This window comes from Dryas octopetala, chromosome 3, assembly GCF_963921425.1.
Source record: "Dryas octopetala chromosome 3, drDryOcto1.1, whole genome shotgun sequence".
Classification (NCBI taxonomy): domain Eukaryota; kingdom Viridiplantae; phylum Streptophyta; class Magnoliopsida; order Rosales; family Rosaceae; genus Dryas; species Dryas octopetala.
The window spans coordinates 22482139-22508324 of NC_141368.1; the positions used below are offsets into that span (position 1 = coordinate 22482139).

Sequence of the window (26186 nt, forward strand, 5' to 3'; positions counted from 1 at the left end):
TTCCTGTCCGTGAGTCACTCCTCACCCATGTGAGCCGAGCCAGCTATCTAAGTCGCTCAGCAAGCCGGCCCTTTTCTCTCTCTTTCTCTCTCTCTCTCACGTTCTCCCATGCAGCCGCAGATCAGCACATCTCCAAGCCAGCCGCTTCTCTTTTCCTTCCGCCCAACAATTTGGTTGATTAATCTTCTTCCAACCAACCACACTACGACACGTGTCCCATCTTCCAGATTTCTCCAGCACCCTCTTATGCTGATCCTCATCTCAAATTGCTGTCACAAGCTACCCTCTAAACCTTACATAAATTGTCACATGTCTCCCCCCTTCTCATATTTTTTACCCTAAATTTTGCCTATATAAGGAAACATTCAGCCCCTTTACCACATCTTTTACTCTAGAATTTAATTTTCTACCTTTTCTAGTATTCTCCTAGGATTTCTCTCTCAAGCCATTTGGCTATGATATTTGAGAGAGAATAGAAATGTAATTTTCTTGCATTTTAATTAATGAAATTTTAATATTATGTCTCTTTTCTCCTAATCTTGTATTTACTTTATGCCTTTAATTTTATGTAGTTCTTTATTTTATGGTTAACTTTAATATTATGTCTTTTTTCTCTCTTCTCCTAATCTTTTATTTACTTTATGCCTTTTATTTTATGTAGTTATTTACTTTATTGTTAGTAGTGTTATTTATTTTATTGTTCTTTAAATTTCATGCTCATTTATTTATTTATTTTTATTTAAGATATAAGCTCATGGGTGGTCACTAAACCCTCTTACCAAGGTTAGGGGGAAACACCACCATTAACATTATTAAGTGATGTCTTTATGTTAATTTTGCCCTTGTTTAAGATCCTACAAGCTCTAGATTTTGATATTAAAATGAGAAAGAGATCCTCTTTCATCCATAATGTCATATATTATGGGTAGTTAGATCCTCTTTCCACAAGTTTAACTTTATGGTTAATTTTTTGAAACACAAACGTTTTGAACTCTAGTTGTTCCTTAGTTTTGGTTCACTTGAGTTGCTTAAAGTTTGTATTTTTTTAAGCAAAATCAAGATCTACCATATAAATCTTCAACTTTTGTGGTTAATTCATATTTATCTTTGTAAGAGGACATCAAGTGACTCTTGGGTGCCCTCCTTTTTGGGGAAATTACTAAAAATCTCATTTAATATGTTCATAAGTGGTGTGGAACCCTAACCTTGGTTCTTATACCATTGTTTAGCTTCTATAACCAAAAAATTGTTATTTTCCTTTCTAGATTTAATATTTAATTTCGTGCACCTTTATTTTCTTTTCATCTACTTTATTTGATTTTTAATTTAGTTATATTTTATTTTAAGTTGTCTCACAAACCAACAAAATTTCCAAACTAGATTAGTTTTAAATTAAATTAACTTTAAGTTTAGTGTATCGTTTTTCATTACTCCTTAAGGTTCGACCTCGTTAATATACTACTAGACTCGTATATTTGCGAGTAAATAAAATTTTACAACAATAAATAATATATATATATTTTTTTAAAGTGGTAAATGCACACAACTCTATAATCTGGATGTTATTACTTATGCAAATATCTCTATTTTTTATGATGAATAAATTAATTTATTCCTTGAAAAAAAAGAAAAGAAAGAAAAGAAATATGAGTATATAATGAGCATTACGCATTGAAAATAATAAGAGTATAATGAAAATTAATTACAAACAAAAGATGGCCGGGTAAGTCTAATCCTTGCAATTTTTCTCCACTTGTTCTTGTCGTCTAGTTAAACATATCTGGAAGCCATTCACTAAACGAGCGGAGGGAAAGAATGACATCTTATCTTCTTTAAGTTGAGTCCATCTGCTTGATTGCAAAATCCATATGTAAGATTTAAATGGGCAGTGTTTACTAATGTTTTGATGATAATGTAAGAAAATCAGAAGAAGTACTATATATGTATAGTGGATTAATCTTTTAAGCTGAAAATTATTTTTGATTTTTTTTTCTTTTGTAATCGTGTGGTTGATTTCTCAAACTTTAATATAAAACTGAAATTCATGTATGTTATTCTAATAGGACATTCCTTCTCTAGAGAAAATGCTCGCATTTTTCAAAATTTACGGATCTCAACACAGTGCCAACATAGGGTAGACAGTGTGTTGATACGAAATTCCAAAACTTGCTACAACATATCATCTGTGTTGACACACTGTCTATCCCATGCCAACACTATATCGACATTTGCAAATTTTGAAAAATGCGAACATCTTTTCTTGAGAAAATTTATTTATTAGGATTACCTATATGTTGTGACAAAGTAATGGAGGAAAAGGGCAATCTGAAGGCGAGCCAACTCAGCTCCTGGACAGAATCTGGCTCCTCCTCCAAAGGGTGCGAAAAATGGGCTACTTCTCCAATTTCTTTTCTCCTAATTAATTCATAGTTGAATACAAACATGCAGTAATTCGTTAATGCATGAAAACATCATTAATTAACCTTTCTTAATTAAGAAGATTCTAATACATTATTAGAGACAAAACCTGATTTTCAATGTCCATCCATCTCCATGGGTTGAAGGTGAGGGCTTCATTGTACACACTTTCATCCAAATGGACTGCTGAAAGGAATGGAACAACAAAGCATCCTTTGGGAATGACAAAGTCTACCCAAAAACATTAATAACAGAATTAATACGTACCCAAAAACATTATACATACAAAATTAATTTTTATGGGTTAATTAATTAAGTCATGATTGCAGTCTCACCCATAAATCAGTTTGATTAGCCTCTTATTGGCCTACTCTTTCAGAAAAAAAGAATATCAATATTTTACAGTTTTATAAAGAATAAACTACCAACTTACTATTTTTTCTTTTTACAGTTTCTTAACGTTATATTTTAGTCTTGAAAAATGCAGTTATTTGTATTAACTATTCTTTGTAGAAAAGGATATTTTGGGTTGTTTAATTTTTTACGAAGCCTTGACTATGTCAACCAAATAAGCTTTCCTTTATTTCTGTATAATAGTAAAGATATAGATGATACCAATTATTAGTCTTAAGAAATTGAGAGTATGAAATTATAGATCCATTTTTAGTCATACATGCATGATGCATGCATGCATACTTACAAAAAGATCAAATTTTTAACGTAAAATTAATTAAAATACCAATAATGCTAGTTGTCCCACATTTTTTTTCCCACATTTGTATCTCACTTGATGTGTCATTATTTTACTGGATATGTATTTCTTTTTTCTTTTTTAGGTTTTATTTTTTAATTTGTAGTGTTCAATGTATGAATGCCATGTAAGATGGTATGAAATTGTGGTATAAAAATGTGATAAGTGTAGCATTACTGTTAAAATACCTTTGTACTCGACGTCTTCTGTTGCCTCCCTCATTAACCAAATTGCGATTCCCCCAAGTCGAAGTGTTTCATCGATGACCTACACATATTGAAGATGGATAGGAATCTAATAAAACAAATTAAATAAAATCGATCGATCATGCTATAACTATCCCTAGTTTTCTCTTGTGGTTTTGGTTGTTGATTTTAATGAAATCTTTTCTTGACCAAAAAAAAAAAATTGTGTATAATTGTAATGTAAAAAATATTGCGAATGATTTGTTGATTAGGAATCTAGGATGAAAGGACAATACTTACACATTGAGTGAATGACATCGCCTTATAATCCTGCCATGTAAGCATTTCTTCTCCAACGGATTTGCTTCGGAGACTGGTTTGTTCATCCTGTACATGTGACCAATTTGTTAGTATACGTATGACTGTCTTGTACATTTTTTTTTTTTGGCCAGTCTTATACATTTCTTTTACATTCTACAAGAAGTTAATAATGAGTTTTTGTTTTTTTGGCCGGGTGAATAATTTGGGTTTAATTAAGCCTTCAACCATTATATATAGTAGTTAGATATGAACTAGCTAGCATTTTTATACAAATTTTCTCTAGGACAGACGCGTTCGTTTTTTTTTTGTTTTTTGCGAATTCTCGTCACTCAGTACAATCACTGAGAGCTCGGTAGTGATTTTTTTATAATAACCGAGCGCTGCAACAAGCGCTTGGCACCATTTCTTCCGTCTATTTTTTAGGGTATTTTCTCGACGGTTCACCTCATACCCTCATAATATGAAGAATATTGAGACTTGTGGAGACTACATGTTAGGTTTAACTACGGGATTTTGGGCCGAGCTCTCAGGAGAAGAAGAAAATGCGCTCGACACTGGAAATCAGTGAAAAAAAAAAAATGTGGACGCCCACCCTAGAGAAGGACTACATTTTTATATATATAAAATCTCTCTCCAAGATGCCGGCTCTTTAACTAAAGAACAGACGTGGGTATATATTGTGATTTTTTTTTCTTTTTTAGCAGGATTTAACATTTTAGGGTATATTGTTTTATATTTTAGGGTATTGAATCATCATTCGAAGTTATATTTTAAATTTTAACTTTCGAATTTTGGATAGTAACTAAAACTCGAGATTAAAACCTAAAATCTAACTAAGGAACGGGAGCTCGAAATCATGAGAGTTAAAACTAAGGAATAAGGTGAAAAAAAAATATATAATATATATATATACAGTAACGATCACTTGCTCACTGTAGAGCGGGGAATTCCCCGCTCACCTAATCACCCGCTCACCACAGAGCGGGGAATTGAATAATCAAGACCGTCCATTTTTTAGGTCCATCCTTAAGGGTCGTGACTGTAAAAAATCAGCCAAATCAATAATTGTTTGGTCCTCCAAACTTTGCAGACAAATACAGTTCGTCAGATAAGGTTGAAATGATGTTGACAGTAATACACTAGCTAAACAGTTTCCGATTTGGTTGACTTTTTGCAAGGGTGATCTTTGAATAGTGCTCTAAAATATGGACGGTTCCGATCATTGAAATTCGTTACTGGGTGGTTAGGTGAGCGGAGAATTCCCCGCTCTACAATGAATGAGTGATCATTTCTGTATATATATATATATATATATATATATATATATGAATGTTCATTTCTCCATTGAAAACTTGTGTCAAAAGTTGTATAAAAAATATGATACCATGGATTCTTCTCCATATATATATATATATATATATATATATATACAGAAAGGCTCCATTGTAGGATCCTACAAATAAAATTATTTGTAGGATACCTCATGGGGTCCACTCCCATATATTTTCAACAATCCGAACCGTCTATTTTTTAGATCTCTATTTGTAGATCATCATTAAAAAAAATTAGCCAAATCGGAAATCATATGCATATCTAACTTTGACCAAACAAATAAACGAACAAAAAATTTTCGATAAAACCGTTCATTTGTTTGATTAAAGTTAAATATGCAGATAATTTTCGATTTGACTAATTTTTTGCAATGATGATCTATGAATAAAGGTCTAAAAAAATAGACGGTTTGGATTGTTGAAAAACTACATGAGAGTGGGCCCCATGAGGTATCCTGCAAATAAAATTATTTGTAGGATCCTACAGTAGAGCCTTCCTATATATATTACTAGAAATATTAAGTTTGTTCAATAAACAATGTAATAATACATGCACTTGTCAATATTCTACTTGTTAAAAATAATGTATATTGAAGTTTAGAGTGAGTCTATATTTTAACGAACAAAATACAACCATATTATTTTGCAAACAAATTTAACATTATTACTAGATAGCTAGCTATATGATTATGTGTACGTATAGGCGCGTACCAGTAATTGTTCCAATGCTCTGGGACACTGAGTAAGAAAATATACTGCAAATAGCATCGTTTTGGCGGTTGTTTCATTCCCAGCAAACAGAAGATTGATAATGAAGTCTGCTACCGCTTCATCTGGTAAGTTTTCTTCCGCATCACCCAATAGTCTTCCAAGCACGCAATTACCAACTTCCCTACTTGCACCTTCTTCTCTAGATCTGTGGTTTTTCATTAGCCTATTTATCTTGCTTGTGATTTTATTCCTTGCCTGCAGTACTCAAATTACTATTAACTTGTTAGGCGCATAATGTACGCATTTATTAATTATGTATATAATTCGACCTTATTATTAGGTTCATTTCAATTTGGCTTTTTAACATTTTACCCACTTGAACTTTGGGTTCAATCTCACTTCACAATCTAAAAAAAAAAAAAATTGTATCAATTTACCACATGAATTAAAAATTTGTTGCCATATACCACTTATGGCTAATTTTGTCTAAATTTTTGTTAAAATAAGAGTGTTTGGTCTTTTTCAAGTTCATATTGTTAGAAAAAAATGATTTTTTTTACACTTAACATGCTTTGAGACAAAAAAAAAAAAAATTGATAGAACAGGTCAAAACACCTATTTAACAAAAGCTTAGACAAAATGAGCCACTATATAAAAAAGTATATCTCTACAGTCTCTCTCCTTTCGACACATGGATTGCATTTAAAAATTATAGTTATTGATCAAAAACCATTGAATTTTTTTTTTTTTTTTGAAAGACACAAAATTGAACTATTGAACAACAACAGCAGATGCTCTTATTATTATTATTTTATAAAAAAACATATATACTCATGTACGAACCTTCATCGCGGTGTGATAAGCACAACCTGGCAAGTTGATTGGAAGAGAGAGACAACCATCAACAAAGTCGGAGAACAATTGAGCCATCTCAGTAATCTCTGACTCACTAGAAACGCCCAATAGTTGATTAACCATAAGATGTATAGCAACCTGGTGACATATTTAATTAAATTTATTCAATTTATTCAATTATATATAGGTACGAGTGATATATCGATAATTAATACTTGCCTTTCTACAAACATCCTGGAGAAGTATTACATGATTGCTTTGGAAATTGCTCAAAGTTTGAGTCATAACCATTTGAATATCCTCCAAGAAATGAGACTTGAGCTTCTCTAGACGCATCATATTGGAGGCGATTCGGTGGAGTTTCCTCTGTTGATCTCCATGCACCGTGATCACACCATTTTTGCCTACCAAATCTTTGAAAGATTTTGGATAACTAGACTGGAACAATTTCCCTTCGTTTTGCATTACAAACCGGTTAAAGCTTGGGTCTGCTGATACCACAGACCATTTTCCAAACAGACTGCATGAGAATATCTTCCCAAACCTGCATGTACGTTCAAATTATTTAAATTGAAACACAATTAAGTCCATCATATTGGTCGAAATAATATCAACCATATAATTATAAATTTTAGATTGGTTAATTATATATATATATATATGTCCAATTAGTTAATGAGCAAAATGAACCAAATTAATGACATATTTAATTGTTTGTGAGAGTGATCGAAATTTCTAATTAATTTTGCAATATTTGATATATATATATATATACATATTAATGATCTTTTAATCATAATTTGTGTACGTTTGTTTATATCAAAGCTATAAGTAACGACCAACAAAAGCTATAAGTATATATATATATATATATATATATATATATATATATATATGCAGTGCATACCTTTTGACCTGCTGTTCAACAAATTGAGGGGGATGGGAACTTGCAACAGCATTGTACCAATTGAAGCTGTCACCAACTATCGGCCAACCTCTTCTCCCTGGTGGCAACGATTTGTGTGTGCTTCTAAATGCCACATTGTTTTTTTTCTTTAGGATAAATAATTTTGCAAGAAAAAAAGTGAAGAACAGTGTCGTCATGATCATAAGCAGGCAGCTGGTGCCTGAAAAAAACTCTCCCATTTCCTTTTGATCGATCGAAGAGTGTTGTGCTGGAAGTGTTGGATATGAGTCCAAATATATGTCAAGCAAAATATCAAAACAGAAATCTATATAATAAAACAAAATGGTTTTTGAATCCTAAACTTTATCTCCGTCCGAATGGCTAAGATCGTTTCGGCTTTCATCCAATAGTCCGTTATCTATTTCCTTAATATATTTTCCTGCCTATGAAAATTGATTTGCCGTCTCTCTCTCCTTAATGCCAACAAGAAAACACAGAGATTTGTACTGGTTCGGCCTTAATGCCTACATCCAGTTTGGCGGAGCCAGAGAGGAAATTCCACTATAACAAAAGGAAATTACAGAAGAGTATGATTGGTCTCTTACACCCAAATCCCAAATACACCCAAACACTCTACAGCCCACCACCCGAACAGAAGAAGCATGTTTGGTCTCCTTCACAAACGTGGTGACTGCACTCACAGAGATCAGAGACAGAGAGAGAGAGAGCTGTACTCCTACAGCAAACCAAAAGAACAATATGTCTTTTGTTACAAAAAAAAAGGAACAGCTGCTTCAATCTCTCTCACACAGAGAGGAATGCACCATACCAGAGAACAGAAGAAAGAGATTACTCTCTTTCACAGACTATCTCCTCTATCTTCCCTTGGTTCGGCTGATCTCTTCAAAACAGAAGAGGCAAAAGGCAGCTCCTCACGGATGCAAAAGGCTCTCCACTTTCCGAAAGGAAAGCCTTGAGACAATGAAGGAATCAAGGATGAAAAGGAGCAGATACCCCCACCCCATCTTTCTTCATCTCCCCCCTACTTCCTCCTCCCTGTCCTTCTGCAACAACACCAAAAAGTCAAATAAACCCAGAAACCAAATTACCAAACCAGAAAAGACTATCAAAATTTGCATAGAAATTGATTTGGGGATTTGGTTTTGTGAGATATCTGGCATTGCTGGAAGGTTATGCTTTTTTTCTTAGTAGTGGGTTTGGGAGGAGCAGCTTGGTTACCAACCACTAGATCAAAATGCTTACCAAGAATACACCACTAGATCTCAATCCCAAAACTCTTGTCAAAAGCAAAATGCAGCTAAAGTCTAGCTCTTGTACCAAAATAGAAACCAATACTACAAATATAGAAATCCAATATTCCTCAGATCCACAAAATCTGGACTCAAATGCTAAGCCAACCAAAACCCAGATAGGAAAATGCCCAATTACCCAAAAAACCAAATTCAAATGCGAAACCAAACCGACCAAAACCCAGATAGATAAATCCGCATACACACATTTATATGCACGCAAGCATCCAAAATTGCATGCAATGATTCAAAACTAAAACCAATCGCACCTAGAATCTAAAACAAATGTGAGACCGATCGTCCAAATAAGAAGCTTACCTGACAGCTCAGTCTCACTGAGATCTTTGATTGCTTAATCGGATCCTCCAATTTGCTCAAATGGGTGCCAACATTTCGGTGTCCTTTTCTCTTTATATAATATGTCCTTCTTCTTCTTCTGGGATGGTCGACCTTGAAACCGACCTAAAAAAATTTATGGAGAGATTTACGGGAGAGGGTTGGGAGGAGATTTTTTTTCTATATTTTATTTTTAGTTTTAATATTTCAAAATGTTTTTAATTGATTTGTATGAATTTTTTAATGTTTTTTTTTTTTTTCAGGTGGCATACATGTTATTAAACAGAAAAATTCTCATGTGTGGCCGTAAAACCACGTGTCGTAGTATTATCAATTCATTCAAATTATAACACATGTATAATAATTAATTTCTAAAACCCTAAAATTTAAAAAAAAAAAAAAAAAACCTGAAAATCTAGGAAAAAACCTTTAAAATCGTCTACTTGTTATAATTTTAGTGGGTAATTTTAAACTCCCTAACCAACCTAAAAGTTTTTCTAAACTCTCACTCATCTACAAACTCTCCCAAAACCCCCTAAAACTTATAATACCTTTTTTACCCTTCTGACGCGCGTTGGCGTGGATCAGTGAAACTAAATTTCAGTTACACTAAAAAAAATATAATTTTACATTATTATTAACTAGAATAAAAAAATAATTACACTATTATTTTGTACGGAAAAAAATAATAATTACATTTTTACTTGACAAAAAATAACAATTATATCAATTCATTGTTTCACTAAAGACGAAATTCAGTTTCAGTCTGAATTCAATTTTAGTAAATTCAGTTTCAGTGTATTCATTAAATTCAAATTCAGTTCACTGAATGAACTAAAACTGAATTCAGTGAAATTGAATTTAGTGAAACTGAAACCCAAGACAACGTCGTCCGATCACCTCACTCGCGACGAGTACACGACAGCCGACATTGCCTCGATCTGTTTCTACCTGCAAATTTGATTTATCATATTTCAGGACCATAATTTCATTCAAAATTCATTTAAAACTCATGTTTCATGAACTGAAACTGTTTAATCAATAAATGAAATAAATTTGTATATACTTATAAATCAATTAAAAAACCCACATTGATATCCGATTAATAACAAATTCAATTAAAAGAGATTCACAAACTATACATTTCACAAACAGATTCACAAATCAATTTCAAATTAGGGTTTTCAAATTAGGGCTTTTGAAATTCAAAGCAATTGAACCCAAATTTGTATACCAGTAGAGAGAGACTGTCGAGGGGAGAAAAATGAGACCAGAACCACTTCAATCCACCACCGGAATTGCCGGCGGTAAGGCTCGGACCTTCTCGGCGTCGATTTGTCGTCCACGGTGGTCAGTTGAAGAATCGGAGACCACTTTCACACTCACCACGTCAAGAGGAAGCTTCTGGAAGTGGAGAGCGGCTGCGACGTCGTCGAAATCTTGAAGTCACCGCCGGAGCGGACTTCGGGCTGCATTTGGGTTTCTATGGGTTTTCAGGGAAAAAGAAGGCCATGGATAGATAGAGGAGGAAGAGGCGAGAAGAACCCAACCGGTCCGGCACCTTGTCGTCGCCCGAATTGGCGAATTGTCGGCGAGGGAGCTTGAGTTTGCCTAGACCCGAGCTGGCGTCGATGTTATGTTTCACGGAGAGTGGAGGGCAAGGAGAGGAAGAGGAAGGATAGGCGAGCGTGATGGGACTGGTATCGCTGGCGGCGGCGCACATGCCAGCGATAGCAGCAGGGAGAGAGAGAACGCAGAGGGGAGAGAGAGAGAGAGAGAGAGAGAGAGAGAGAGAGAGAGAGAGAGAGAGAGCAGATGCAAAATGAAAATAAAGAAAAGGGGTAAAACTGGAAAATTAAAAAATGAGGAGTCAAACTTGGCTGGGTATTAATGGACTAATTTCCCGTTTGAGATTGTTGTGGAGGACCCAAAAGCTGCTGTGAATGACAATTCTCAATCACCCACAGCAGTTTTGGTGTTTGGTAAAAAAATGAAAAAGTGCTTTGCCCCACAATTCTCAACTCCCCACAACAAAAATAAAAAGTAAGTTCGTAGGTGCTTTTGAAAACTGCAGTGAATCACAGCAACAATGAAAATTTTATTTTACCCATAATACCCTCATTTTAGTAATTATATATAGTCACAGCAGTTTTACATTACAATTTACCAAACACCTTCATACTGCTTTTTGTACTCACAGCACTTTTGAAAATATAGTTTACCAAACACTCAACTGCTTTACTTCACAGCTGACTTTACTTCACAACTGCTTTACTTCACAGCTGTTTTTTCTCACAGCAATCCCAAACTAAGCCTAAGGGGTTTAGGAAAATATTAAGTGTAAGATTGGGGGTTATGAGAGGTAAATTTTGGGTGGAGGTTATGAGAGATTTTCTCTCTAACTATGGGCTTTATAATTATTAACATTTATAATTTTAGAAAATTGGTAACACCACGTCATTATGCCACATGATCTTACGGTCACATATAATAATTTTTTTCATTAAACAAATTTATATAAATATTGTCCACACTGGCACTTAACACCAGCATTTGATGAATCTATGGATGAAAGTCAATTTTGCAACGTTTTCGAGTCTTCGTAGACGCACTTGAAATTTTTACACTTTTATGAACCCATTTGAAATTAGTGTCATAATTCATGAACCCACTTGAAATTAGTGTCATAATTCATGGGCAAATATATAATTGGGCAAAAAAAAATCAATTAGATATAAAAGTCAACTGCAAATTGCGAAAGCATGAATCCAAAGGAGTGGTCTTCAAGTTGAAGAGATCCTCAATAGAAAATCTTAACACAAGTTTGACTTACTCTATTTATTTGTATATTTTATTCGAAAAACCTTTAAGTCTTTAACACATTTGAGTGGGACCCAATTAAGTACAATCACCCTAAGTTGTAAGCTCGAGACCGATTTTGTTTTTCCATAATAGAAAATGATTCCGTTATCAATTAACTTTAAGCAACGAAACAAAATAAAGTTTTATGACTGTTATAACCTTTGATTTTTGGTGAATGTTGTGGCTTTAGGTAGGAGTTGGGACAAATTTGTCACTTCAGATGAAAAGTAATCAAGATTTGCATAATGGAGCAACTGGTCCAATTAAAAATGAAAAGACAGTAGAATCCTAGTTTTTCAGCCCTCCTTTCCAAGAATCAAGGCCCAAATCATGTGCCATGATTTATCAATAGATATAAATAATATTATAATAGAGGGGGTAGAATGGTCCTTAATTAGACAACAATTATATATGCCAGCTAACAACTAGGATTGCCCACGTATCACCTGTGCATTTCACAGCTTACAACTAGGATTGCCCACCTAACAGCTATCTAACACTATTAACTCAATAACTACTATTTTTTTTTTGAGTTAAATACAAAAAATGATCAACAAATTTTATTTTTATTTTCAATTTAATTTATTAATTATAAAAAATATCAATTTAATTTATAAATTTTATAAATTGTACCAAAATAGTACAAATATTAACTTCCAGCCAAAAAATTAACAAAACTAGTCATGTGCACAACATGTGACTGCATTTTTAAAAATATTTCAGTCCATTCATCACATTTTGGCTTAAATTTAGGCTTAATTTTGTTTATTTTTTATTTTTATGAAAATTAACGTTTGTATTGCTTTGATATAACTTGGGAAGTTCATGAACCAAATTGACATTTTTTATAATTAATTGACCAAATTAAAAATCACAATAAAATTCGTAAACCATTTTTATATCTAACCCTATTTTTTTTTTTTTTTTTTTTTATAAAAAAAAGATGCTTCATTACCCTTTTCTAAGTTGGCGGGCTGTTCATCTTCTCCCCCACAAACCAACCACTTTCTCTAAAATACCACCATACACCAGAGGAGCATAGATCCAAAACCCACCATCGTATTTAATTTTTCTGGTTTTTCCATCTCTTTCGATCAGATTTTTTCTCTATTTTCAGTTCTTCACTTTCTCCCACTGTGTAGCCTTTTGTTCTCCCTTTTATCCACTCTTTGTAGTCTGTACTACCATTCTATTTGTATTTGCTACAAGACCAAATAAGTACCATAACCCTTTACAAGACACAATGGAAACTTCACTAATCTCTTCCATGCAAACTAAGTAATTTTATGTATGCATCCCCGATACAGATGTTTTCTCCTGTTTTTCAAGAAAAGAAATAAAGAATAATTCACTACACATATAAATGAATTTGATCATCCAGATCTATACCCTCCCTGGATTCATTCACTTCCAAACGCACCTCTTATTGTGCAAGCTGTAGGGAAATATGACACCAAATGTCAGGCACAAGAGCTCCACAATCAGATTCAAGTTAATACGTTTCCGTGAGCTTGACGGCCACACATCCTTATATTTAAACATTCCTACAATTACATCTATCCGAAATCATATGGCTACAAAATTGTTAGACTCCAAGGAAATGTTCCAGTTAGTAAATTAGGACATAACAAACCTAAAATAGTAATGGGAAGGCTTGTACCATCACCAAACAAAAGTTACAAAACCATGGCCCCTCAAATTTGTGCTGCAATAAGCAAATCATTCCAAGAGTCTTTCACATTTCGTTATCAATGATGTCCCGCATCATCTGTATTGGGATGAGCCCTTCCGTCCGGATGGCATCTTTACTTGTATTGGGACTGATAAAGAGCAATGTAGGCAATCCTCGTACCTGAGTCAACGAGTTTAGGAGATATTCTTTTCCAAATTATTTTCCACCAAATTCAAGCATCATTTGAACTCCAAGACAATAGCAAAAAAAATGCTGCATAGCTTCATTTGTTGCATAAAAATTTTCAAATAGTAACATCTGTAGCAATAAATAGATCTCTTCATTTAGAGATATTACCAAAGCAATATATCTATACAGTTTATCCAGAAATATTGATCATTGAGAGTTTGAGACCAATACAAGATCTAGTATAACGTAAAACTTATTTATGAACAAATCTAGCTACAAACACAATTTTTTAAATGGCTCATAAAGGTCACTAGATCCCACAAGTTCCATAAAGAAATTTCTGAGCAACAAGTAGGGTTTGAGAGCATGGGAGGTCATGAGAGAATAGTGACAAAATAAAATATAGAAGTAAAAAGGAAAAAACAAAGCAATTACCTGCATGTCCCGCGCAAATTCATACTCATCATCTGTATCAACCTTAATAATTTTTACGTTGCTCTCATACTCCACAGCAAGCTGTTACAAAAATCCAAATTTTAACATTACTCCTATATTTGCATACCCTAGAAATCACATATAGTCAGGTGCTTATATCTACTTGCTGTATGAACTCCTCTATGACCCACTTCAATACTGCAATTCAGTGAATATAAAAAAGAGTATTTTCAAATGGGAAAATGATAACTTCAAACCTGAATGTTCACTAAAAAATCATCTGGAAGTGACAGATATTTCTTGGAGAACAATACTACTGACAAATTTTGATAACGAAGTTGTAGAGAAGTTTGTAAATTTATATATTCCTAAAAGCTTAAACTGTTAGGATGTGAGCCAAACAGTTTTTCTAATTAAATTTGAATTGGGTAGAAATAATTTGATTAACGTTAAGGTCCAACTAAAATACTGATTGTAATTTATATGGTAATTAATACTTTCAATGAAAGACTTTCTGGTAGCCTGTTCAAAAGAAAATCTACACATGTCGATATTTTTATTTGGTTTGGTTTAGATACTACGATATATAATCATATTTGATTTTTCCTATCTGCAAGAAGTTTGACACATTGATAGCCCCATCGCCTATAGCCCATAATATCAGCATTTTGCTCTAAAAATTTTTAGAATAACCCCTAAGTATGTGGTTAGCTGATATTCAAGTGAGAACTACTGTATGACTGCATCAGTGTATACAGCATTGAAAAGGTGGGTAAACATGCTATCTAGATTCCTGATTCTTGAAAAGGTGAATAATTGGGTTTATTATCACCCTGTTCAAAATTGGGTCTACTGATTAAGTTATTCGATTTTTATTTGGCTTCTATAAAGATCTCAACCTAGGATTCAATAAGGAAACAAGTGTCATGCTTAAATTTCTATAGAAGAATTCACATAACATGAGATGAATAAAGCAAATAGTCCGAGTTAATTTCCTTGAAATGACAAAGACAATGAAAAAAGAGAAACATGTTATTTCTTTCTATTTTAATGATAAGTATCACTGTTACCAAGTACATATGATTTGGTACTGCAAGCAAAAAAATCATCAGAATATCCCAGTGCCCTTTTTACTTTATAGGATCTACATTTCCCAAATACCAAACTAAGCAGTAGTTCTAGAGTATGGAAATGGTTCAGGAAAATACAAACATAAGGTTGCAAACTTGGTCTATAGACTTTACTATTAACAAATAATTTGTCAGCTGAAAACCAAAAGTAGCTTATGTTGCCTCCTTTTTTGAGACCGCTTTCTAGGAAATTAACTTTCTGTTCATTCATCTAATATTATAGAATTCCAATGGAATAAAAAGCTAACATCACTATCCTAAGACCATAGATCCCATCCAATAAAAAACAATAATTCTGAGTGCTCTTCAATATCTTGTCCTCCATTAAAACGTGTAGGATCAGGATTTTCTCAATTTACCACCCAATTGAAGAGGCACATTTCTAACATAATATCCATATGATCAAATATGGACATCCATGAATGTTTTACAAAAAGGTGGACCACCATTTATTACATTTTCTGTTCTCTAGAAACACTGAAAATCATACAACCATGATCAAACACGATCTTACAAGAACAGGACCTCTAAATTTGGGCAGCACATGGAGATAGTCCTAATCCAGTCAATTAACATCACTGTCACTAGAACTCCAGTAAGCATCCTAAAATTCAAATGTTCATGAAATGTCAAAGGGTGAAAATTAACTAAGGTTCAGAAATACCTTATACAAATAATGTACCTCACCCATTTAAATAAATTAAGTTTCTCACGTATTATATTTTAGCTTTAATTCAGGTTTAAACAATATTAGAACAGGTCAAAGAGTGTAAATTATCTGTGTGGAAACATTAGATATTAGGCCTTTCATTGTAGTTTTAATAATAAATTCCAAATAAATAATTGTGTCAAACTCATTTTTCAAAATATGGCAGAAGAAATGGTAATTGGAAAAACAATTTCTCCAGTACAAAATTGATGCAGTATCCTATCCCGTCTAGGATTATCCTATACCGTCTAGGATTAGGATTTAGTTATGTTAATTTATTTTTCTGTTTCCTGTTTTCTTGTTATTTCCTATTCCTAGTAAGGTTCATTTTCCTATTGGTGTTAGGGATTCAGCCCTTTAAATATAGGTTCCTGTAAGCCTCTAAGGCAGACTATTATTGAATGATAAAATTGCTTCTTTGAAATCTCTGTTATTCTTGCTTTCCCATCTAACTCTGTCTGCTCTCTTCCCCTTCCTTCTTCAGTTCTCAATCCTTCTTCCTCCTAAACACATAATTTCCCTGCTCTCTGCACTCGTTTCTCACCTACCTAGCATTCGTTACTTTAGTCCAACGTTCGTTCTACATCAAAAATACAATTCCTTTCAACAAAATTCCTTTATAATCCTATCCTAACAGAAGAGTCTATAATACTTTGTGAAGATAGGGGCTAATAAACCTGAAGTTACATTGCTGAGAAAACGATTTGTCTATTGTTCACTATGAACTACCTCACCATCCTTTCATAAGTAAGAATATTCATCAACATTCATCAACAATTAAAAGTAATTTCCTTTCCAAAAAAAATTTGACCAATAATGATATGCTTTATTGGTACTACACTTGCACTACTCCTACAATATTCAAATAAAATATATTTTTACAGGAATATTCACCCATGTGACATTTGTGATGTGCAGAATTTTGTTAGCACAACGTCACTTAACACTACTGATTGAGTTAACTTTATATCCTGTTCAACGCAATCAACAGCTATGAGAAGTCTCAATGTCCCACAGGTGAATTATGTGCATGTGTAAAATAAATATAAGTAGCCTTTAGTAAGGAGCTAAAATAAGTAATATTGGGTTGTTAGATCTCTTCCTACAGTCAAGACTAAAACACATAAATTGAGAGTGGTTTAATTCTGGATCTAACGGTTCAGGATTTACCTCCTTATTTTAGCTTCTTAGAAGTGGCATAGTAGGCATGTGCACTTACAAAATGGTTTGAATTTCTCAAATTGCTAATACTGAGTAAAAAAACCTCATATTTGCAAAATGAAATCCATATCTGAGTAAAAAGGAATTTCTCTTAGACAGCCTGTTTGAAATCCATATTAAAGTACTAATACTGGTATGCAATAGAATTGAGCATATGAACCATTAAAGCTTAAAAAAAAAAAAAAAAATCCCAGATATGAACACAAAGCAGCATAGTATGCATATGTAGAGCATACCATTTCAAGTTCTTGAGCCATCAATATACAGGGTCCACACCATGTTGCAAAGAAATCAACAATAAGGGGTACATTTCTTTCTCCTTTTACCAGTTCCTGGACCTCCTGGGCTGACATCTTCTTCTGCTCTCCCAACCAACACATACACAAGCTCAAATTTGTAATTAAAAAAAATATATATATTAAAGAGTTCTAAAAGCAATCATTAATATTACTGATTATGGTTGCCTTGCTTCTATCAGATGCCTCTACAGCTGATAAAAAACAAATAAAATAAGAATCTAAATTCAAAATGTTGGCTTTCAAAATTAAAAATAAGCCAAATGAAAACAAAATTTCCATGCTTTCCCATTTCCCATATAGAGCTAAATTAACGCCCTGAAAATCAGTTCAAATCTAATTCTTTCATTTTTCCTACATTTTCTCACCAACCAGATAAATAATGTGAATACACAAACCAACCCATAAAATCAAGGAGAAAAAACGCAAGAATTTTTATATTTTTAACAAAAACAAAAAAAAACCAATATATTATGGGTAATGGCAATGGAAAAGTAAATTAGCAATTCGAGGGAAAGCATACCACAAGATAGTCTTCTCTGACATGTTTTCCATGAGGGGGTCTGCAAAGCAACCTTCTTTTCATTGTTGAGGGTGAAAACGGTGAGGTTTGGTGATGGGTTTTCATGGAGGGAACAGGAAGGGAAGGTGGTGGTGGGGCATGGAATGGTAAGACCATGGAAGAGTAACTACGGGTTTTCATGCTAAAGCTATAGCCATGGATACGAGGGGCTGTTTGCGTTTGGAGCAGAGCCATCTTTTCTTAGAAATTCAGAGCCAAAAGAGTGAACTGTCCACTGTATCTGCTCTACAAGAGACTTTGTTCCAACACCAAATGACCAAAGTAATCTTCTCGTAATCCCAAGAAACAGAGAGGGCAATCTTCTCGCATATGTATTTACTGGGCCGGTTTGGTAGCTCAAGAATCTAAACCCAAAGCCAGAGTTAGAATCTCTGCATTTATTTCCTTTTGGTTGGAGTTTTGTGAGGACTATAAGTTGAACTAAGCCCATCCAAGGCCTATTTTGTACAGCCCAAGGACATTTGGTAAGTTTAGGCCTTGGTTCGTCATTTGAAAATTTTCAAAATTAGGATACAATCTTAATTAAAAAAAGTGAAAATAATAAATAAACTTACTAGACTTCCAAATGTGAAATCAATACACCTAATGTTTGTAATGTTAAAAAGGTTCATTTATTTTTTATAAATAATAAAGAAGTCCACCTTTTAAAAAGGTCGCACTGCTTAAACATGGTCAAGTGATTGGCCCTTTTTGTCGAGAGTGCTTGACGTATCCTTGTTATGCCAAGGGCTCGAGGTGTCTTTTTTTTTTTTTTTTTGGTACTAGAACAATTGCCACTGTTGAGTAGTAATCTTTATTACCGCTAAAATTAAGGTGATGTGACTTTATAAATTTGAATTCTTTATGTAGAAAGTTAAGATTAAATACCTAATTCTAATAATCTTTTAGAAAAGCAGTAAGACCCAATAGTTTTTTAGATGAGCTACTAACTTTTATAAAACCTTTTAGATTAGGTACCAAAACTACTTTTCAGCATGACCTGTTTCTTTTGGCCTATATATAGCTTCATTTCAGCTGCTAATCATATTTGAGCGTGGAAACAAACGAATCCCTAAACCCAAATGACGCAAACAAAACAATCCTCTTGACCATTTGCTTCAATTTCTTGGCAATCTGCATCAATTTCGTCTAGTTTCTCAACAATTCTTTCAATTTCTGGTAATATGCTTATGTTTCTTTGAATTTCTTAGCCAATTATAGTTTTTTTTTTCCAATTCCTGCAAATTTTCTCGTTATCCAAACAACACTCCAAGACAAATCTGTATTAATCCTCTCTCTCTCTCTCTCTCTCTCTCTCTCTCTCTTCTCTCTCTCTCTCTCTCTCTCTCTCTCTCTCTCTCTCTCTCCATGAGCGCACCATTTGGAGGTCCAATTGCGTCAAACCTCACTACTACAAAAATGGCTATTCTTGGCGGACAATGCTGGCGGATTAGAGTTGTCCGCCACAAATGCTTAACAATTCCTGGCGGAAGATATTATCCGCCAGGATTGCTAAATCCTGGCGGTCAATTCTGCCAGCATTGATCAATACTGGCTGACCAATCCGCCAGGAGTAAGTGAGAGAAAAACTCATGCGCCTCACTCAATCTTTGCGGTCCAATCCGCCAGGATTGATCAATGCTGGCGTAATAGACCGTTAGGATTTAGAAATACTGGCGGTCCAATCCGCCAGGATTGAGTGAGAGGGAAAATTCTCGCGCGATCTCAATCCTGGCGGATTAGACCGCAAGCATCAATAAATCCTGGCGGTCCAAACCGCCAGGATTGAGTACTTAACCTAGTCCGCACCCTCTTTCTTCTTCTCCTTCCTTTTCTCTTCTTCCTCGCGCCGCTTCTTCCTCCTTCTCCTTCTTCCTCCTTCTCTTCTTCCTCGCGCCGATTCTTTCTTTTTCCTCCATCTCCATCTTTCTTCTTTCTTCTTCCTCCTCATCGCTGCCACCACCACGCTCGGCTCCGGCTCCACCACCACGCTCGCCACCAAGCTCCGGTAATCTCTCTCTCTCTCGCTCGCCACCAAGCTCCGGTTATTTTCAGATTTTGTTAAGTTTTTTCTGATTTTTTTTATTTATAATTTGTTAGGTTTATCCAAATCTTCTCCAATTTCTTGTCTGAGAGGCCAAGATCCACTTCATTCTTGAATTCTTTGGGGGTATGCCGAATTTGATTTTTGTATATGCTAGATTATATTTAATTTTTGTATTTGTATATCCATTTTCATTATTGTTATATATGTGAATTTTTTTGTTTTTTTTTTTTTTGCAGGCCAATTAAGTGGTGATTTTGGTGCAGCAAGATTTAAGTGTTGATTTTGATTTTGCAACAAGGTTTTTCTATGACTAGCTTGGATATATTTTTTTTTAATATGTTTTTATATGTTGATGTGTTGAAATATGTTAATATATGTTACATATGTTAAAAATTATATATGCTTGATTTAATTGATATATATGTATACATTAGATTTGTGTTCATTTTTTGCATTGTATGTTAGTGTTAATATATTATTAGGGTAGTATGAAAAATATTAATTATTTAGCTAACATACAATTATTAGGGTAGTATATATGAAAAATGTTAGTATTATGTTACTGTTCATGTATCAACGTTAAAAATAAAAATAATAGGAGAAATAAAAAAAATGCAAATTTTTGGTTAAATAGATAAATAAAAATATAACATATTATTTGAACTTAATTTATTCATTTGTTCTATTTCAAATTAAAAATAAAATTGACTGAAATTTTTTAAAAATTTGGGTTAATTAGATAAATAAATATAGAACAACTTATTTGTAGATATAATTTATTTGTTACAGTTCAAATAAAAAAAAATGGTTAAGTAGATTAACAAACATACAACTTATTTGTGAATATTTTGTGAATTTAATTTGTTTGTTCGACATATATAAATAATCATAAATTATTATTGAATATTTTTTGAATTTAATATAATAGGTATGAATAGGTATGCCTACATGATAGGGATTGAAAGATTGTAGGCGTCAGAGTCTAGAGTTTTCATCTAAGAGATAAAGCATGGATAGGACTTGGTTGACGATACCGCGACAGTTAGAGGCATACGTAGATGGAATTAATTTGTTTTTAGATCAAGCGGCTGCGAATGGTGTTGGGCCAGATAAATTCAAATGTCCGTGTAAAAAATGTTGCAATAGATATATTTTTGGAAGACAAACTATTGTGGATCATCTTGTTTGGCATGATATGGATAAAGATTACAAAAAAGCTTGGTGGCGGCATCATGGGGAGCCTAATATTGGAGAGCCAAATTTAAGGGAGATAGAAGATGACGTAGGAGAAGAGATGGATGGTATGCATGATTTTCTTAATGACATATTTGTTCAACCAATAACGGAAGAAGAGGTTGGGTCATCTTCTTCCGTTATTGGTCCGTGTAAAAAATGTTGCAATAGATATATTTTTGGAAGACAAACTATTGTGGATCATCTTGTTTGGCATGATATGGATAAAGATTACAAAAAAGCTTGGTGGCGGCATCATGGGGAGCCTAATATTGGAGAGCCAAATTTAAGGGAGATAGAAGATGACGTAGGAGAAGAGATGGATGGTATGCATGATTTTCTTAATGACATATTTGTTCAACCAATAACGGAAGAAGAGGTTGGGTCATTGACACAACCTGCTATCGTGGATGGGCGTCCAACAGAGGCCGAAAGTTTTTTCAAGTTGCTTGAAGAGGCAGATCAAGAGTTGTATCCTGGTTGTAAAGAGTTTAAGAAATTGGAGGCCGTTGTAAGATTGTACCAGATCAAGTGTTTAGAGAGTTTGCCGGACAGTTTATTCACTACGTTACTAGAATTGGTTAAAAGAATGTTGCCTGATGGAGATTGTTTGCCGGACTTGTGTTATAAGGCAAAAAAACTTATAAATGGGTTGGGTCTCACATATGAGAAGATTGATGCATGTCCTAATGATTGCATGATATATTGGAAAGACACCTCAAAATTGACTGCATGTTCTGTTTGTGGCAAATCAAGATATAAAGATAACAAAGGAGATGATACTTCTAGAAAGAAAGTCTCAGCTAAGGTTATGTGGTACTTCCCTTTAAAATCAAGATTGAAGAGGTTTTATATGTTGAAGCATATTGCTGAACATATAAGGTGGCATGCAACTGAATGTTCCAAGGATGGGTTTATGAGGCATCCGTCAGATTCTCCGGCATGGAAGCATTTAGATAATTTGTACCCTGATTTTGCGTCAGAAATTCGAAATGTGCGTTTAGGGCTGGCAAGTGATGGATTTAATCCTTTTGGCCATATGAGCAATGCCCATAGCACATGGCCTGTGGTGCTTTCTGTTTACAATTTGCCTCCATGGATGTATATGAAGCAACCAAATTTATTATTGTCCTTGTTGATTCCAGGACCGAGAAGTCCTGGAAATGACATTGATGTGTATTTGCGACCATTAATTGATGAGTTGAATGAGTTGTGAGAGGTTGGCACTACCACGTATGATGTGTTTTCAAACCAAACTTTTACGATAAAGGCTACTGTGTTATGGACCATTAGTGATTTAGCAGCTTATGGAATGTTGTCTGGATTGAGTACTAAGGGATATAAAGCATGTCCGCATTGCATGGATGATAATGTATCTAAACATTTGCCTGTGAGTCGTAAGATTTTCTATTTGGGGCATCAAAGATTTTTACCAATTGGGATAGGTTTCGAAGGGAACAAGCAGCATTTAATGGTCATCGAGAAGATCGTCAGACACCAAGATAGTTGAATGGGTTACAATGTCTTGAACAACTATCTAGTTTGAGGTTCACTTTTGGAAAGCATGACCAAAATGCTCCTGTTGGACAAAGAAGACGAAGGCCTTCAATTTCTAGAAGTAATAACGGTCAGTGGAGAAAGAAAAGCATATTTTTTGAACTACCCTATTGGAGGCATCTTTTGATCAGACACAATCTCGATGTCATGCATATTGAAAAGAATGTATGTGATAATGTGGTTGGAACATTGTTGGATATTGCGAAGAGGACAAAGGATGGATTGGCTGCACGTGTAGATCTTGAAGTCTTGAATATAAGACATAGTCAACACCCTCGTAGAGAAGGAAATAAAACATTTTTGCCCCTGACAATATTCACATTGAGCAAAGAAGAAAAAACCTCATTTTGCAAAGTGTTGTCTACTATTCGGGTTCCTGATGGATATTCAGCAAATTTGTCTCGATGTGTGAATGTGAATGAGAGAAAAATAAATGGGTTGAAAAGTCACGATTGCCATGTTTTGATGCAACAATTACTCCCGCTTGCGATACGTGGTGTGTTACCCAAATCTGTCACTATGGTTTTACTAGAGTTGAGTGCTATCTTTAGACAGTTGTGTAGCAAGAAGGAAACTAAGGCAGCATTCAATCAACTAAACTCTAGAATTGCATTGACCTTATGTCAGATGGAGAAGATTTTCCCTCCTTCATTTTTTGATGTCATGGTGCTTCTCCCAATTCACTTGGCAAATGAAGCTGCTATTGCAGGACCAGTTCAATATAGATGGATGTATCCCATTGAACGGTAATGGTCATTTCCTTTTGCTTCATTTGCATTAATTTTAGTTTTGATTCTCTAATATTTTTTTTTTCATGTTAAATATTGAAGGTATTTGCAAACACTGAAGCGGTATGTGCGAAATAAGAGTCGTCCTGAAGGTTCTATTGCTGAAGGGTATTTGGTTGATGAGGGTTTATCTTTCTGTTCCATGTACCTTAGAGATGTTGATACTCGTCGTAATCGAAAGGGTCGAAATACAAATGGTATTGGTCGTGGAATATGTGGTGGGTTATCAATTTTTGACTCCACAGGCCAATATTTAGGTTTAGATGAAAATGTGGAGCTTGATTTAAATGATAGGAATCGATGCCACAGATACATTCTTGATAATTGTGATGAAGTAATGCCTTTTAGAAGGCAACATGAGGACTTTTTGAGAGATAAACATCGAAGGGAAAGGTTCACTTGGCGACAAATCATGGAGATAAGCAAGAAGGAATTTCCTGAATGGTTCAAGAAACATGTAAGAATTCAATTACTAAGTTTCTTCATCATGTCCCTAATATTAATTTTTACCTAATGTTTCTAGGTCATCTTTTTCACAGATTAATGCAAGGTTTTATGCTAATGATCCGTTGATATCCGATGACTTGCATTGGCTTGCTAATCCTCCTCGCACACTTGTGACGAAATAAAAAAGCCACGCTATTAATGGTTTTACATTTCGAATAAAATTGGTGGATGATAAGCATAAGAATCAGAATTGTGGTGTATTTGTACCTACAAATATTCCAAGTGGTGTTGGGCAAGTTAATTGCTATGGTGTTGTCACAGATATGTTTCTGGTTAGATATTGTGGTCCAACCGAGGCAGAAGATATGGATCGTTGTGTGATGTTGTTTAAGTGTGATTGGGTTGATAGTGGAAGTTCTAGGGGTATGAAGACAGATTAATATGGTTTTACCTTGGTGAACTTCAATCGATTGGGATTTAGGGATGACCAATGCAAGTATTTTATGTTGCAGATTTGATTGAAACAGATTGGCATGTAGTGGTCCGAACGAATTCGAGAGATTTTTTTGATGTATTAGAGGATAAAGATACAATTGATGATTATGCCATACCAAATCTGGATGATCGGGTACTTGACAATGAAGATATGCAAACAAGGGTTGGCGTGGAAGAGACACCTTTTGATGAAGCATTACCTTTGCCCACTGAATTGGTTAATTCAATTGTTGACGATGAGCTTGATGATGATATGGATGTTTAAATTAATTTTTTTTTTTTGGTGTTCTTTTGTAATTAAGAACTCTTATGTAATATTTTTTTATTAGTGAATTTTTTTTGTGCTGGACTACGTCCCGTGGTTTTTACCTTTCGAGGGTTTTCCATGTTAAAATATATTTGTGTGTTTATATATTGGTTTTATAGCAATTTAGTTTTGTTTAATTAATTAATATTTATGTAGCATGGATTTGGTGGTGTGTGTATATATATATATATATATATATGGTTAATTATAATTTATTTAGATGAGTGATAATGAAGAACATATGGACGAGCACCACGATGAGCAGGTTGAGACTAGTTCAAACGGTAAGCTATAGTTTGTTTATATAAAGTTTTTATTTATTCTATTATTTACAATATTTTTGTCATTCATGTATATTAATTTGGATTAATATGTAGCAATGCCCCAAAGGAGAAAATGTGGTCCCGGAAAGATTAAGTGGGCTGGTAAAGATCATAGGGGTAAAAAGTATTGTAAATTTAGTCCGAGCGGGAAGTGTATTTCTCAAAACAGTATAGAGTTTTCCAAGTTTATATCTTCTGAAGTAAAAGATCCCAATAATGTTCCTCTAGTGCATGATTGGAGATTGGTTGAAGAAGAAACAAAGAATACTTTGTGGGACATAATACGGGTATTAATTTATTTTTTTAAAATGATATTAAAAGTAAAATACCTGTAAATATTTACTTATAATTGTTTTTTTTTAAATCTTTTATGGATGTAGGGTACTATCATTTTCGTGATGAGGATTTGGTAAAAATGCCCGTGATTAAGACCATGACTTTGCACATTGCTGAACATGCTTATATAGAATACAGAGCACATTTGAAAGCGAAGTGCTACATTGGCAGGATGGGTCAGCGGCGGTTGAGATGTCCCAATAATGTAGATCCTGTGCAGTGGGCGAAGATGGTGGAACATTGGGATAACCCAAAAACTCAGGTGACAACCTTTAATCAAATATTTAATAATATTAGTATGTGCAATTATAACTAATTTATATTCTGTTTGATCTTTTAGGAGATAGCTGTGAAAAATAAAGCTAATCGTTCTCAACAAAGGATGAGCCATACATCAGGATCGTGGACATTTGAATGTCTTCCTGAAGATTATGTGAGTATAGTTAATTTTT

At 34.0% G+C, this 26186-nt stretch overlaps 2 protein-coding genes and 1 pseudogene across 4 annotated transcripts; 1 reads left to right on the forward strand and 2 right to left on the reverse strand.

Annotated features, from left to right (window-relative positions):
• Positions 1-1567: 1567 nt before the first annotated feature.
• On the reverse strand, positions 1568-11849 carry LOC147291826 (abietadienol/abietadienal oxidase-like). 3 transcript variants are annotated; one of them, XM_086237155.1, is made up of 12 exons: positions 11794-11849; positions 9108-9239; positions 8309-8543; positions 7480-8215; positions 6792-7116; positions 6561-6710; positions 5718-5972; positions 3655-3741; positions 3358-3436; positions 2528-2649; positions 2288-2415; positions 1568-1847 (listed from the first exon to the last, which is right to left on the reverse strand). In XM_086237155.1, exons 4-12 carry the CDS (start codon positions 7716-7718, stop codon positions 1730-1732), a joined length of 1503 nt encoding a protein of 500 aa, XP_086093281.1. In that variant the 5' UTR covers positions 7719-8215; positions 8309-8543; positions 9108-9239; positions 11794-11849; the 3' UTR covers positions 1568-1729. The 3 variants fall into 3 exon arrangements, with proteins under 3 accessions (XP_086093281.1, XP_086093280.1, XP_086093282.1); XM_086237154.1 differs by having other exon boundaries at positions 7480-8540; XM_086237156.1 differs by lacking the exon at positions 1568-1847 and having other exon boundaries at positions 2284-2415; positions 7480-8543.
• A 1401-nt stretch (positions 11850-13250) lies between these two features.
• LOC147291827 (Thioredoxin z) lies at positions 13251-18496 on the reverse strand. The gene is made up of 4 exons (XM_086237821.1): positions 18163-18496; positions 17580-17702; positions 14284-14364; positions 13251-13839 (listed from the first exon to the last, which is right to left on the reverse strand). Exons 1-4 carry the CDS (start codon positions 18394-18396, stop codon positions 13723-13725), a joined length of 555 nt encoding a protein of 184 aa, XP_086093947.1. The 5' UTR covers positions 18397-18496; the 3' UTR covers positions 13251-13722.
• A 2761-nt stretch (positions 18497-21257) lies between these two features.
• LOC147291828 (uncharacterized) lies at positions 21258-25033 on the forward strand (annotated as a pseudogene).
• Positions 25034-26186: the final 1153 nt, after the last annotated feature.

Bases quoted from the DNA above. Each gene is read 5' to 3' on its own strand.
- LOC147291826 (XM_086237154.1), bottom strand. From the start codon at position 7,718: ATGGGAGAGTTTTTTTCAGGCACCAGCTGCCTGCTTATGATCATGACG. The intron at 5,973-6,560 runs GTTCGTACATGA...TGAGTACTGCAG, and splicing joins CTTATCACACCGCGATGAAG to GCAAGGAATAAAATCACAAG. The intron at 1,848-2,287 runs GTAATCCTAATA...GCAATCAAGCAG, and splicing joins TACTTTGTCACAACATATAG to ATGGACTCAACTTAAAGAAG.
- LOC147291827 (XM_086237821.1), bottom strand. From the start codon at position 18,396: ATGGCTCTGCTCCAAACGCAAACAGCCCCTCGTATCCATGGCTATAGC. The intron at 17,703-18,162 runs GTATGCTTTCCC...TTGGGAGAGCAG, and splicing joins TCAGAGAAGACTATCTTGTG to AAGAAGATGTCAGCCCAGGA. The intron at 13,840-14,283 runs GTAATTGCTTTG...TCGTTGACTCAG, and splicing joins AATTTGCGCGGGACATGCAG to GTACGAGGATTGCCTACATT.